This window comes from Lichenostomus cassidix, chromosome 12, assembly GCF_008360975.1.
Source record: "Lichenostomus cassidix isolate B80296 chromosome 12, HeHo_3.0, whole genome shotgun sequence".
NCBI lineage: Eukaryota > Metazoa > Chordata > Aves > Passeriformes > Meliphagidae > Lichenostomus > Lichenostomus cassidix.
In genome coordinates this window covers 1,384,856-1,400,182 of record NC_139493.1, presented here as the reverse complement: position 1 = coordinate 1,400,182, position 15,327 = coordinate 1,384,856, and the positions used below count along the sequence as shown (strand labels likewise).

General features: G+C 45.0%; 1 protein-coding gene across 11 annotated transcripts in view; it reads left to right on the top strand.

Annotated features, from left to right (window-relative positions):
- The window catches only part of ITPR1 (inositol 1,4,5-trisphosphate receptor type 1), a 147,234-nt gene that overhangs the window by 32,323 nt on the left and 99,584 nt on the right, over window positions 1–15,327 (top strand). For 9 of the 11 annotated variants that reach the window (XM_085072227.1, XM_085072232.1, XM_085072231.1 and 6 more), the window contains 8 exons: window positions 7,074–7,189; window positions 9,907–9,993; window positions 10,750–10,908; window positions 11,769–11,867; window positions 12,386–12,469; window positions 12,552–12,698; window positions 13,955–14,050; window positions 15,082–15,126. In XM_085072227.1, the coding sequence (XP_084928353.1) occupies window positions 7,074–7,189; window positions 9,907–9,993; window positions 10,750–10,908; window positions 11,769–11,867; window positions 12,386–12,469; window positions 12,552–12,698; window positions 13,955–14,050; window positions 15,082–15,126 (833 nt within the window). The remainder of the gene's footprint in view (window positions 1–7,073; window positions 7,190–9,906; window positions 9,994–10,749; window positions 10,909–11,768; window positions 11,868–12,385; window positions 12,470–12,551; window positions 12,699–13,954; window positions 14,051–15,081; window positions 15,127–15,327) is intronic. The other 2 variants (XM_085072233.1, XM_085072238.1) reach the window with 1 other exon arrangement.

Sequence of the window (15,327 nt, the reverse complement as noted above, 5' to 3'; positions counted from 1 at the left end):
ATCAAGGTGCTCGACGATTTCTAAAGAGATTATTCTTAAGCAGCTTCTCTTGGTCGATGGGTGGAAATTATCCATTGTGCCCATAAATTATGCTGATCCTTAATGCTTCCCAGGCTACCTGCTGAATTCACTGTGTCCTTAACAGCTTCCTGTGAGGGAATTTGCTCTATTTTGTTGTCTCAGATCTCTGGTAACCAGTATGGCGCATTATCCATCCTGGTGACAAGGAGAAGAATTGTTTTCTTGCTTTCTTTAGCCTGACCCCTGGATGGGAGATGGGATCCTCTGTACTTAAATCAGTGGGGTTTAGGGTTTTTTTTCCTTTTTACTCGTGCTGCTCTCCCTTCTGGCTCTGTGTTTTCACGCAGCATCTTCCCTCAGTACCAGAGATAGAAAAAAGCATCTGGTCTTTCCTGCAAATGTTTCCTTTTGGAACTGCCTGTATATCCAGTGTCTAAATATTTCTCTCTTTTCGAGTAGCAGCTTTCTTTTTGAAGGAGACCAAAGAGGTTACGTGTAGAAATAAAACAAACACTGGTGTGTTCGGAACTCTTTGGAGCACAAGGTGTTTACTTAAAGGTGCATTTCCCAGGTCAGTGTTTTGGTCATTTTTGGGTGCTTTGCTTCTGTTGTGGTCTTGGGGAGGTTGAGTTCTTTGTGCTTTGGTTCTTATTTTACCTTGAGATGTGACAGTGCGTCCAGAGCCTCAGGAGATGAATCCCTGCAGGTGAGGAGTGAGGTGTTTGCTCTTCCATGCTGGAATCCACTTATCCTCTTGGGTTTCTGCTGAAGGAGAAGCCAGGTTGGATGGGGCTGGGAGCAGCCTGGTCTTTGGAAGGTGTCTCTGCCCATGGAATGGGGTGGAACTGGATGGCTTTAAGGTCCTTTCCAGAGCCCAAACCCTTCTGTGATCCCATGATTCTAAGGACAGCTTTATCCCACAGAAAATTTCCATAAATCTAAAATGCTGTGTTTATCAGTTATTATCAATGTTGTGTGGAGTCATTTGCTAGTCAGTTACATGGTCAAAAAGCCATTACTTTTTCATTAATGTTTCATTGCTGAATATGTAGTTTTAGCAGACGTTGATATTCAATGTCCAGCTCCCAGGTATATAATTTTTCCTGCTCTGAAATCTCAGTTCAGTCTTCTCCCTTTGCTTTGATACCTCAGCTCCAAGTTAATAATGATTTCCTGTGTTGTTACAGCTTGAACAAATGAAGCAGCAGTTCCAATTGGAATGGTTTTGCATAAATGAATACAATAGCAAGAGGGTGGTTACCCTCGTGTCTTGCAGAATTGAAGGTGGTTATTTTAGCATAAAAATTAAAATATATTTAGATCACAAATCGTGCATATTTAAATGTTGGTTGCAAGGGTGATTTTCCCCTTTATTCTGCTTTAAAAAGCAAAGCATTGAAAGCCCTTGAAACACAAGATGCAGCAGCACAAAGCAGGGAGGTAACAGACGTCACCACAGCAGAAACCTCTAATAAATTTTGTCATGTAATTAGTTCAGGGTTTGAATCCTGAGTGATTGGGCTGCTTTGCAGAGGGATGTGATTGCTACGAGATCTTTGGGCCTGGAATGGAATCCCAGACTGGTTGGGGTTGGAAGGGACATTAAATCCCATCTAGTGCCACCCCAGCCATGGCAGGGACACCTTCCACTGTCCCAGGCTGCTCCAAGCCCTGTCCAGCCTGGCCTTGGACACTGCCAGGGATGCAGGGACAGCACAGCTTCTCTGGGCAGCAAAGCACCACAGAGTCAGGATGTCTTTGGAATATCCTGGATCTTCATCACAAATATTTACTGACAGCTTTTCCATGGCCTGTTCCATACCAGGGCTCTGCTCACCTGTGCTGCACTTTCCCCACTGTGGAATGGCAGAACTGTTGGCAACATGAGGTTGGAATTCAGTTGAGCTTTTCCACCAGGCTAAACGTGCAGCATCCAGGTTTGTTTTTTTGCTGGGATGGAACTCCTTTGGGACCACAGGGCAGGTGCTGCTGCATCCTGACAAGAATCCCAGTTCTGAACAGAGCTGCTGTGCTCCCAGCAAGGATTGATCACTACAAATTGAAAATGAAAGGATGTCTTCTCATCACAAAGAGAGTCATTGCAGCAGGATCAGGGGTTTTTTCTTCTCCCTCTTCATGGAATTGCAGGAATGATTAATAATCAACACATTTCTGTAGCTGCTTTTGTTCTATATTCTTTGAAGCTCTTAGGCTGTCATCTATTAATTTTAAATCTCAGAAAGAACAAGTATAGAAATAGATGATGGAGTAATCCAAGGGTGTCTGAAAAGGTGAAACTTGCCTGTGATTGAATATGTGCATTTTGTGTTATTCTCCAAGTCTCCTGTGTGAAAATACTGCATTTAAGCACAAGAGAGGTCTTCATTTTGCCTTTAAATAAACACCTCATCTTGTGGAGCATTATCATCCCTGTGAGTGTATTAAAGCTGTGCAATTTCGTAAATATAAAGTCAAGAATCTCTATTTGCAGTATCTCCATCATTGCCAGCTATGTTACTACTTCATTACTGCCACTCTTTCATGTTGAAAATAAAAAGAACAGGTACTATCTGTGTATTTATTCTCTCCTGTGAGCAGGCTTTGGCCTTGGGAAAATATCAGGCATCTAAGTATAGAAAAGTCTGAAGAGAAACTGCTAAATTTCAGCAGGGAATTGCTGGTTTTCTTTTAATTTTAGTTTTGCTGTGCAAAAAAGAGTTTGGTTTTTTCCAAGTAATGAAGAAACAGCTGTGTTGGTGTTAAATATTCAGTGGATTTGTAAGTGACTTATTTAAAGATCTTCATTTTTACAGATTTCCCTCATTTGAAAGCGCCCTAAAGTATGATTTTTGTGAGGGGGAGTAATTTCTCTTGGTTCTTACCTTTCTCCAGTTGGCATTTTGGAGAGTCTGGGTTTAAAACCCGAAATAACGACACACCTTTTTGTTGCCAGCAAACTATTTGATTCCTGCTCTCTCCAACTGCAGAAAAGTTGGTGAAGACCTTCTCCTAAGTGCTTAAAATAGGCAGTGGAGATTTGGAAAAAATGATGAGTGGTGGATTGCACAACCAGCCTGGCTGGAGCTGAAACTGCTTCCAGATCATTCCATAACGGGTGTGCTGGAGAAGGGCAGGGAGGAAAATGGGCTGGAAAATGAGCTGGGCTGTGACAGGAGCAGGATGGCACCTGAAGGAGCTGAGAAGAAAGACAGGGAGAGGCTATTTACAAGGGATGGAGGGACAGGACACAGGGAGTGGCTTCCCACTGCCTGAGGGCAGGGATGGATGGGATACTGGGAAGGAATTGTTCCCTGGGAGGGTGCAGAGCCCTGGCACAGATGTCCCAGAGAAGCTCTGGCTGCCCATGGATCCCTGCAAGTGTCCAAGGCCAGGCTGGACAGGGCTTGGAGCAGCCTGGGACAGTGGAAGGTGTCCCTGCCATGGCAGGGGTGGCACTGGATTAGCTTTTAGATCCTTTCCAACCCAGTCAGTGATTCCATGCATCTTTGCCATCCTCTGAAAGGTGTTTGCTGTTGCCTGGTGGAGCTCTGGGTGTCAGCAGGGTTCAGGAACTTTCTGAGCTGTCCTCTTACACCGAGGATAGAATGGATGTAAAGGCATCGCATAATGCCCCAAAGGGTGGGAAAAGCCTCTGAAGGGGAGGCTGGAATTGCATAGGTATGTTTGGCTTATGTATTTCTAGGCAGCTTTGAGTCAAAGAAGGTGATGATGCCTTTGGTGAGCTCTGAAATACTCTGCTTCCTTCTCCATATCAGTCCAGCCTCTCTAACCTTGGTATTTTCCATTTTGGAAAAGTCTTGCATTAAATTTTCTGATGATCTTATTAACATACTACCTAAATGTGACTGAAATCCCCTTTTGATGGAGTCAGTTTTAAGAAAAAGAAAAATCTCAGTCTTTGTCAGGTTTTTCATTGTGCAATGAGAGCAAAAATTGGGCATTTGAAATGTGTCTGGTTGGGCTTGGACTGGAGGGAAGGGTTGGAAGTTTGGAGTCGATGCTGGGCTGGAAAGGAGCATGGTTTAGTCAAGAAGAGAATGTAGAAGGGAGAAGAGAAAATGGAAAGCACGGGGTAGAAGGAATTGACAGTTGGCAACAATGTTGTTGGCAAGTTTCTCTCCTCCTTGCACCCCAAAATACTTTGGGATACGGGGGTTTCTAGCGTTCCCAAAGCCTCCCTTCTGACGACTCCTCTGTGCTGCCGGTGCACGCAGAGGGTAACCAATGGTGGCTGTGATATTTCTGGGAGCTGCAGGTGGCAGAGGCCCATGTAGGCTGGAAATGTCCCACCAGTGAGAGCATCTCTCACTCATCTCTCACGTGGTGCTCGGCCTCGCTCCGTTCCACGCACAGCCAGCGCTGCCGGAAGGACAGGAGGGAGCTTGGAAGCATTGAAATGCACATTTAATACGTGCCCATGGAACATTCATCATCTGATGGGCTAGTGGAGGATTATGCAATCTCTTTTTCCTGCAGGACTTTTGTTGGGTGTTCAGGCTTGATGTATCATCGTTTCATCCACAGTGACGTAGTATTTTATTTTTATACTTGTTCATTGTGCAATTCTGCCATTTTTCACCGTTGTATCGTGAAGATCTGAAAGCGAAATGCATTCCTTCCTGGTTAATATTCAACAAACAGTCTATAAAAAGATGTCGTTACTGTGCAGTAATTGCTTTATTTATCACCTTTCCGATGTGGCTAAAGAAGCTTGAATCACTGAGAGAGCAGAGAGCTGCTGTGGCTTCATTTTCAACTTTTGCCTTTGGATTTTTGGCTCCTGCTTTAGAAATAGACCTAAATTCCATTAGGATGGTGTGTGACAAGAGTGGGTTTATCTTGCACAGTCATCAGGGCTGTGGGCTGCAGATCAATGACCGTGATGGTACTCAGCCAGCACATCCTTGACTTTGTAAACATCCAAGGCCAGGGGCTCTGGAGATCTGAGAGTCTTCTGGCCATAAAGTTCATGTAGTTTGACCCGTGGTGAAATACAGTTGGTGGCCATATGAAGGTGAATAAGGCAAAGTTGAACTTCTCAGCCACTTCAGAAGTAGGTTTCATAGAACAAATACTAGAAAAAAATATATTGGGTGATTTTCATTGTTTGTTTTAGATCTGTAGCTTTGTTACTAGGGAGAAAACCTAAGAAAAACACGTTATGTTTTCCCTTCTTGCACTGGACAAGGTCAAACACGTGTAAACCTCTCCTGGTGCTTCAGGCAGGAGAAGGGGTTACTTGCAGTTAACAGCTTGGAAGTTGAGCCTAACTTGACAACTTTCTTGACTGAAGGATGAGGATGGAAAGAAGTGCACTGTGACTAAATCTAGCATACAATTAATTCTTCTCTGCAGCTCTGTGTGTTAATTGCTGTCATTGTGTGAACTGATGGTTTAAGCAAAAATAGAAAATTTTATAACTGGTGTGTTGCTTACAATGCAGAGTCTTAGCTTGAAGTGCCAGCCCGCAGTGGCTTTTTGAATCTCTGCTGTGCTGTCAATGTCTGTGAATCATCCTGATGGAAATGAAGGAAATGGTGAAGAGCACAAACCTGGGAAGTGTGGTTTGCACTTTTCCTGGCGGTTCAGCAGCCCCAGGCTGGCGGGGTGGATGCCAGTGGAGCTGAGTGTTTCTGCAGAGATGCAGTTCCATCTCCTCCCTCGTGCCCTGAGCTCGGTGTGTCCTTCCCCAGTGGCTCCCAGTGCCATACCCAGCTCCTGCTGCTGTTGCTGGTGTCCTGGGCTGCTAAACCAGGGTGGGATGGGATGGTCTCCAAAGTCCCTTCCAACCTGGCGTTCTTTGCCCCTCTGTGAAAGCTGTTTGATGGTGTGCTCTGGGGATGGATTGGAGGAAAGGCACAACTAGAGTGAAGGTGTCCATTTCAAATGGCATCCAGAGGTGAAATTACCAAGGTCTGTCTCAGCCCCTTCAGCAACTTCAGCCTCTGGCAGAGCTGCCATGACCTGTTTGCAGTGTGGAGTTTCTCCCTTCTCAGTTGATGTGCATCCAAAGTGTCCATGAACAAGCAGCTCTGCTTTTTGGGCAGTGAGAGTAAACCCAGGTGGGTCTCTCCTGACCTTGCTGCTCTCCCAGTTGTGCTGGTTGCCTGTAGGGATAGACCTGGAGAAAGGCCCTGTGAACAAGGAGCCTGAAGCCTTACATCCTCCCTCTTGCCAGAGAGGCTGGGAACAACCTCCTGGCTCTTCTGGCACTTTGTTTGAACTTCTGAGCTGCTACTTTAGGCGCTGCCTTTGAATAGCTGAATTTATTTTTTTGCGTGTTCTGTTGCTTAGCGACGAGAGGAGGAAAAACAGTCACTGCAGCTCATGTGGGTTTATTGCTGATACGTTAGCATCTCTAATACAGAAATGTATTTTTATTAAGACTAATGAGCTGTGATTCCTGACTTTTGCCAGGCAGAATGTTAAATAAACCGTGTTGATGCATTGGGTATGGCACCTGATACCCTGAGGGGTTTGGTGATACCTCGAGCTATGCCTTGAATGTCTGTGCTTGTGCAGGCTGTTTTTTAGGGGTATTTTATGCTGCTACCACTTTATTAGGTGAAGTTCTTCTATTTTTTTGCCTTGTTTTCCCTAGCAATAGAAGGGATTTGATTTAAAAACTAAACAGACAACAATAGCAGTGAAAAAATCCAAAGCAAAAGCCCCCTGCTCTGACAGAGTTTACCTGCTGAAGTACAAAAGCTCCAAGCTGAAAGTGCATAAACCAAATCCATTTGCCTGGGAAAGCACTGGAACGTGTTCCTGTTTTAGTCTGGTACTGTTTTTGACTGGGACAAGTTATAAATTTTCTGGTCTTGCATCAGATGTTGGCAGCAGCAGTTAGTTTTTATCATTCATGGGGCGACATTCCTGTTGCTCAAAAAAGCATTTGTCTGATCAAGAGCTTTTTGGAATTTGTTTATAAACCTCCTTGCCGCTGGAATATTTGAAGAGCATTAGCAGCAAGAATCCAGCTGATTATGACTGTCTGAAGCCATCTCTGTGTCTGTTCCATGTTTTTGCAGATTGCCTGTTCAAGCTATGTCCCATGAACCGCTACTCGGCGCAGAAGCAGTTCTGGAAGGCAGCAAAGCCAGGAGCCAACAGCACCACGGATGCTGTGCTGCTCAACAAGCTGCACGTGAGTATTCCTCTGCAGGGCCCTCACCAGCAGAACTCACATCCATCCTGCTGTTTAAACAGGGATTTCCAATCAGCTTGGCAAAGTTAATGCGGAGATATTGGGTGTACACAGAAATCAGTGTGCAAGAATCCTTTGGAGATGTTCACTCCAAGTCTTCAATCCTCTGATTGATGACAAAATCACAGAATAAGCTGAGTGGGAAGGAATTCTAAAGGACCATCTAGTCCAAACCCTGGCCCTGAACAGACACCCCAACAATCCCACCCTGTCCAAATGCTCCTAGAGCTCTGGCAGCCTCAGGCTGTGCCCACTCTCTGGGGAGCCTGGGCAGTGCCCAGCACCCTCTGGGGGAAGAACCTTTCCCAGAATCCAACCTAACCTTCGCCTGACACAGCTCCAGCCATTCCCTGGCTCCTGTCACTGTCACAGATCAGTGTCTGCCCCTCCTGTTCCTGCTCAACGTCTGTGTCCCCCAATACTGTGACCATGATGCTGCATTAGAGCTGGAGTGGCCCTGGAGCTCTTGCCATTAACCTGTGCTAAAGGTAATGGTGCTCCAGGGGAGCATTTTGGATGTTAGCAGCATTGAAAAGGAACCTTTGAAACAATTGCACAGAGCATTCTCAGGCACTGCATCTTGACGTGGGAAATCAGGAGCCGCTGGTCTGATCAATCTATTGGGATTGCTCAAACAAACATCACTGCTGTTGATACATGGAAAGGTTGATGGGTAATTATGAGTAATTATAAGGCCAGACAGCCTCTCCTTCCGTATTAGCTTGCAGTATTTAATATTTTCTTGGTAAAATGTTGACATTCAGCAGCTGAAAACTCAGTAAGGCAGTTGATTGCTGTTTTTAGAGCTCCTATATAAAAAAAAGCCAACTTAACTTAAATACCATCTGTTGACTTTAGAGTTAAATAAACTCAGTGTTTATGTTAAAATTACATAGCTGGAGTACTTCATGTCAAAATTACAATTCTAAATATTTTTAGGCTCTTGAAGCCTATATTAAGCTCATTGTAGCCTGGAATACGAAATGGCCCCGTAGGAGAGAGTCACTTGCTGATTGCCATATGGCTGCCTCGCTCCTGCACTGCACAAAGACCCACTGGTGGACTCGTTGTGCTTCACAAAATATATTTAGAACCCAAAAGTATCAGCTTGGCAGGGACAAAGCTATTTTGGTAGCAAAAAGCTCCCTCACCTGGGCCGTGTTTCTCATGTTGATAAGGGAAGTAGGCTGTGGCAGCAAGTTTAGAGTGATGGGGGTTCTGGGGTTGGCTGGTTTGGTGTGTAGGAGAGGGGAAAGGTCATGGGTTTTAAGAGAAAATAGAGTCTAAATATTGTATCACATAGAAGAAAAAGGCTTTGGAATTGCCCTGGGTTACATTCTTGTTTGGAGTTGTCTCCCCATCACCATGTCTATCCCAGTGCAGGTGTTTGGGACTTGTCCTTCTCACCTGACACTTGACCCTTTCGTGCCAGGAAACACAGGATGAGATCTTCCCAGGATTAGCCCCAGCTGAGTGAAGTTTGCACAGAAATGTCCCAGCATGACCTGCTGGATTTGGTGAAAGGATCTCAATGCTTTACATCTTTATTGGGGTTTATTTGATCTGCATCACTCTGACATGAAGTCTGATGGGCTGAGTCAGGTCTGCAGTGACCTGGGGCTTGAAAATAATTGTGTCCCATGAACATCACTCAGATCAAAACCCTTTCTGCCAGTCCTGTGTGTCCATGTGTCACCTTTCCACTTGCTGCACATGGAATGCACTAAACCTGTGCTGTGCATGGGCCATGTGCTTCTGCTCCCAGCTGTGAGCTCTGCCCAGGATGAGATTTCTTCATCAGTGCAATGCATTTCCAACGCAGCTGATGATGCAAGATGTGTTCATCATCATCACTTGCCTTTTTTGGCTTCTGTTTGTCTGCTGGTGGAATTTGTCTGCCACAGAGCGCTCCGTGCTGAGGTCAGGTTATTTTAAGTTAATGCCATTTAAGGGATTTAAAATCTGGGACACTTGTCTGTCTGTGGTCACAGCATCTGAGCTGCTTGAGGAGCTGACATCTAGTGGCCACAAAAGTGGTTTTCCTGGAGAGACTGTCAGGTTTGGGGGTGCTTTTGAAGTACATCCTAAGTCCTGATTGTACTTTCACAGAATACATTGTTCTCTGTATTTATAATAAATGTGGCACCCAGCATGGCAGGGCAGTCCAGTGATTTTGCTGCATAGGGGGAGGCATTAGATTCTACATAAAAACACAGCCTGGAGGGCAGCTGCAGCCTGTATTGGCAAAGGAAAATAAAGAATCAAAGTTGAGGTTCTTTGATTCAATTTGTATAGAAATCAGTAGAAATGGAAATAGAACTCCTGGCTGGAGCTGTTGCCCATCCCTTTTTCACCTTCCCTCCCTAGGTATCTGCCTTCTATCTTGTCTGAGCTTTTCATCTCATGTTTTATTCCAACATTTTGTCTAATTGTACCCAAATTACAGGTTACTTAAATGATGTGTGTCTATCTTCCTAAACAGTTGAGAAAGGGAATTGGAAATTACGCTGTTGGAAGCTGGAAGAAAAGGAAATTAGGCTCTTTCAGATGCTCGCTGTTTTTCCAGTCCTTTGAAATAATCTCGAAGAAAAGAGACTTTCATACAAACCCCCTTTTTGAAACCACTCAGCAATTGAACTGTTCTCCTTTCATTTCAGCATGCGGCGGATTTGGAAAAGAAACAGAACGAAACTGAAAACAGAAAACTGCTGGGAACAGTCATCCAGTATGGGAATGTGATCCAGGTAGGCTGTGGGAACAGGCACACCCAGTGTGGGAGTGTCATCCAGGTAGGCTGTGAACATCTGGGCAAGCTGGAGAGGATTTAGTTGAGAATTCCCTGCTCAGTGGACTTCAGATTTCTGGAGTTCGTGGTCAGGAGTCTGTAGTTTTGCCAGGTTTCACCAGGCTCTGAAGTAAGGCCTGGGTGCTATATTTGTGATAAAGTCAGTTTTTTATTGTGGGTTAATTGTGTTTGGGTTTGAGGCCACCTTTGATTGTTTTCTCCAGAAATACTAGTTAGAGCCCTCATTAGAGTGGTTGGAAGGTGGCACATGTGCAACACCAAATATCAGCTCAGTGAAATGTTGACACATCAGATCACAAACTGACACAGAGAAAGGAAATCAGTATAAATAGTTACCTCTTCTGTTAAATTAGACCATGCAAAGCTAGAGAAGAGCTGCTTTGCCTCTTACCAGGAAGAGCCACTTAGTCCCAGAATTTTACAAATTTTTGGTGCTGGGTTTTTGAACAGGTTGTTGTAAGTGTTGAGGGCATTTCCATGTGTTTGTCCTTGCTGGGGAAGGGACAGCTGGACCAACTGAAGGTGTTTTGTCCTGTGTCTGTACGTGTGAGTGGAATTGTGCCTGAGTCCCTGAATATTTGTCCATAATTCAGTTTGCACTCCTGTGTAGCATTGCAGTTGTCTGATGCACGCTCGGGTTATTGAGGGGAGGAACAGGAGCATTCTTAGAACTGAACTCTGATTCTTATTCTAGCTGCTTCACTTAAAAAGTAACAAATACTTAACAGTAAATAAGAGGCTCCCAGCTCTGCTAGAGAAGAATGCAATGAGGGTGACCTTGGATGAAGCTGGAAATGAAGGCTCCTGGTTCTACATCCAGCCCTTCTACAAGCTGCGCTCCATCGGCGACAGTGTAAGTGCTGGCAGCAGTGTCCTCGCTCATCCCTTTGGACACAGCCTGGCCAGGCTGCACTGGGGAGGCCTGGCTTGCAATTAATGAAATGCACAAATCTCTGAGTGCGTGATGATGATGCAGGAACAACCTTTTTTCCTATGCTGTCATGAGGGGGAGGAAGATTGCTATGGTAACTTATATTTTGGAAACGTGGAATGATCTAACATTGGAGGGAATAAGGGACCTAATTAGGCTGGCCTTGCACAATTCCTGCTCAATTCAAAATGGTAGGAAGTGTTGAGTTCCTTCAGGAGGCTTGGAAGGAATAATTAGCATCTTGGTTTTCAGTGTTGTCAGCTTAGACTCAAAATTCATCACTACATTGGATATGAGGCATGAGGTAATAAGGAAGTGAAATGCTGCTGTTCATGGGAAATCTTTAAATGCATTGCCATATTAATCCCTTCTTTTGCAAAATCTGAGTCGCTTGGGTATAGTATCTCCCTAAAATCAGGAGGTAATAAGCTTCAGTGTGCTCTGGGGTTTAGGCCAGATGTATATTTGGCACCTAAATACAATGAATTTATCAATCAGCCATCATTTATCCTGTAGCCCCATCTGTACCAGAGCTCTGTACACAGAGCTGCTGCTTCTGCAAGGCTCTGAGTCCAGTAGCATGGGGGTTTTTGCCTCAGTGACTGAGTTTGGTGAGCTAAATCTGAACCAAACAGTATCCTGGTGGAGTACTCTGGCATCTCTCCAGACTGCAGAAAGGTGACTTCCTCCCATTGCTTCCACTATTAAAAAAAAAAAAGGGGGGGAAGAAAAAGAGCTTTCTCAGTGTGCAAATTTCTGTCTGATGCTGCACTTCTCTGCAGGTTGTCATTGGAGACAAAGTGGTCCTGAATCCTGTCAATGCTGGCCAGCCTCTCCATGCCAGTAGCCACCAGCTTGTGGATAATCCAGGGTGCAATGAGGTAAGGGGACTCTGGCACAGCTGGAACAGCTGTGCAAACCTCTCTGTGCTTCTGCTTAGCTATTAGTGCATGGTTTATGAAACTCAGCAAGTTGGTTGGTACCTGTGGTGCTGCTTAGGAATGGTTGTCCTGATAATCAGTGACTTAAAAGAAAAGTCTTTGTGCTCTACTTTCTCTTGGGTGCTGGCAGAGGTTTGAGTTTGGTCTCTATTGCATGATTAGCTAAAAATAAGGTGTTCAAAAATTAAAAGTTGTGGCACAGTGATGTGCCCCATACTAGTCACTGTGAAGAAAATGAGCTCTGCCAGCCTGGATGTGTAACAAGTGGCTTCCAGGCAAGTCAGCTCTGAAGTTACTTTTTCTGGAGTAGATACAGAAAGGACTTTCCTTCTCCAGGGCAATGCAGCCAGGCCTGCAGTATGCTGGTGAAAATGGTCTGAAAAATAAGACAGTGGCTCGTGGCAGGATCTTGTGCAGGCACAAGGCAGTGGGACTGATGGTCTCAGTTCTCCTTTTAGGTCAACTCTGTGAACTGCAATACCAGCTGGAAAATTGTCCTGTTCATGAAATGGAGCGACAACAAGGACGACATCCTCAAAGGGGTGAGAGGCAGAGCTGTGCCTGTGTGTCCCTGGGGCCCTGCTGGGCACTGCCTGTGCTCACCCTGCTGCCTGCCTTTGGCAGGGGGACGTGGTGAGGCTGTTCCACGCAGAGCAGGAGAAGTTCCTGACGTGTGATGAGCACAGGAAAAAGCAGCACGTGTTCCTCAGGACCACAGGCAGGCAGTCAGCCACGTCTGCCACCAGCTCCAAAGCCCTGTGGGAGGTGGAGGTAAGGACTGCAGCCCAGGCTGGGGCTGGCTGGGTGGGAACAATTGCTGCTTCTGTTGAAAAACACTCTCTGGATTTCTCTTTTTAGGTAAAAATTTCCTGTTATTACAAGTTTAAATTCAAATTCCTTCACTTGCTGTGCTTTCTGTGCACAATCACAGTGCAGCTCTGCTCTCTGATGGTGCAGCACAGAGCTCTCAAATTCAGGTGCTTTACAGTTCAGGAAAAGGGCACAAAGAAACATCAATGAAGTCATTTTCTTACCAGTCACTGAGGTTTAACAACAGCTTATAATTTCCACTGTCCTGCTGAGTGTACTGAACGCTCTATTTTTGGTGTGGAATAATGTGATTATGCATATCCTCATTTGATAGGAGGCTGCAGCCCTTTGCTAGTCTGTCTGAACTGGCTTTTTTCATTCACTTGGCTTTTAAACAGAGTGACTAACACCTTGGCCATCTCTGGCTTCTGAAAATAGCCTCAATCTGTTGATATTATTAGAGTTGGTTTATGATTGTAAACCTGATTAAATTATGAACTGCATGTGAGAATCAAAAAATGAATTGCAGTGATGGATAGGTATTTTTATATTCTCTTTCCAGAAGTATCTGCTGTGACATTCAGCTTCTCTGTATTTGCAATGAAAGCCTACCTGTAATTAACATTTCTTTGGCATGTTAGAGCACAGCAGCCTGTGCTAACTGTCCATGTGTGTGCAGTTAAATGGTGGTAAATTCATATCTCACATAGGTGAGATAGTTCTTCCCTCAAAGGCACAGGTCAGCTGTGCTGAGTTTTCCCTAAGGAAGCAGCTGTACCTATAGAGGAGCCAGCATGAGGTTACAGGTCATCTAATGTTGGAGGTTCTGCTTGTCCCACGTAGTAAATACTTATTTTGTAGATTAATTATTTTGTACAGCACATTGCATTTGAAATGTTTCCAGGTGTCTACCCTCATCCACTGTAAACAGTCCAAAATTAGTTATACCCATTGGGTAATGGATTTTTTTAAAGGGTTTATTTCAAGACTTGGCAATACATATATGTATAGAGGAGCTTCTTTAATTCATTCATCAACTGAACTAACCCCAGCCAGCTCAGAGCATTCCCTGCACTGTGCTGGTCTCAGATGAGAGGTGGTTTTGCCTTTTCTCAGTTCCTGGCTCTGTTTGCCCTTCCCTGCCCGTGAACTGAGGCAGTCCTGCTGGGCAGGAGCTCTGTGCTGTGCTGTGCTCCAGGTGTGTTCCTGCCTTGCAGGTGGTGCAGCATGATCCCTGCCGAGGGGGAGCTGGCTACTGGAACAGCCTCTTCAGGTTCAAGCACCTGGCCACGGGGCACTACCTGGCAGCAGAGGTATGTGGGCAGGGCTGGCACCTCTGCCTGCCCCTGCACTGCTTTTCCTTCCTTTGGCACCTCCTGAAAATCTGTCATTTCCCACCCTGAAACTGGACACGGGGAGGGGAGGAGAGTGGTCACTTGGATGATTACAGAAATAGATGCTAAATGTACAAAACAAGATGGAAGAGCTGAAAGAATACTGTGGTTTGGGGTAGTCGTGAGCTGATTCCACTTTTTATATGAATTTTAGAGGCAAAACTTCTCCTGCAAAGAATAGGCACTAAATAGTATCCTGTCATGTGGGCACTAGAATCAATGTGACTTTATTAACTGATGAATAAATGGTAAATGACTGAGAGCCTTTGGGGGAAAGGGAATTCAAGTGTTGGTAATTTCTCTTGAATCACTGAATTTTGAGCAGAATTGTAGAATTGAGGATAAAACTGAAACACTTACTTCAGGACCAGTCTATAAAAGCTGCAGATAGAGAAAAATGCAGATTAAATATCCCATTTTATGTTCTTCTGATAAGCAGATTGGAAAACCAGAAGCATTTTGTCACATGCACACTGCAAATCCTTTTCAGTAGTGATCCAGTGCAGAGCTTTTCCAGTAAATCTTGGGTTTTCTAATCAGCCAAAACAAACACGTGGTCTTAGATCATGCACCAATATACCAGAGGAGATTGCTCACCTGATCCCTGGTTAGAATAGTGTTTGTTCTAAAAGATTTCTCCAAGCCAGTAACTTGTAATTGGAAATTCCACTTGGAATTGAAACAAAAAAAAACCCCAAAAAAAAGCATAAACTTGTTAACTCTGTACTTTTGCTCCTGTAGTGATTCTCCTGAATGAGCTCGATCTCCCTGCATGTTTGCAGGTTATTAACCTGTGTTTCTGGCCTGGTGAGCAGGGCTGGGTGTGGGCAGTGTGCTCTGCATGCCCCTGGCAGCTCAGGGCAGTGGTGACCACCAGAGCTGAGGTGCTGCTCAGGCTGTTTCCCCTGCAGCTGTGTGGATTTGACGTGCCTGTGATTCTGTTCCATCAGGTAAACCCTGACTATGAGGAAGATGACCTGGAGTGTCAATCCTCAGTAAGTATAGGCAAGGGTATGGTCTTGCCCCTGCTTGAGGAGGGCTTGGCACAGGCCCAGGGCACAGCTGGCCCAGCCTTTGTTGGTAGGGAAAAACTAAAATCCTGAGAGTTCTCTGGAGGCTTTTAAGGCCTGTCCAAGGAGTGGTGTTGACACCTGGATTAGGCCTTAGTGAAGAGCAACCCACTTGGAACTGATTTA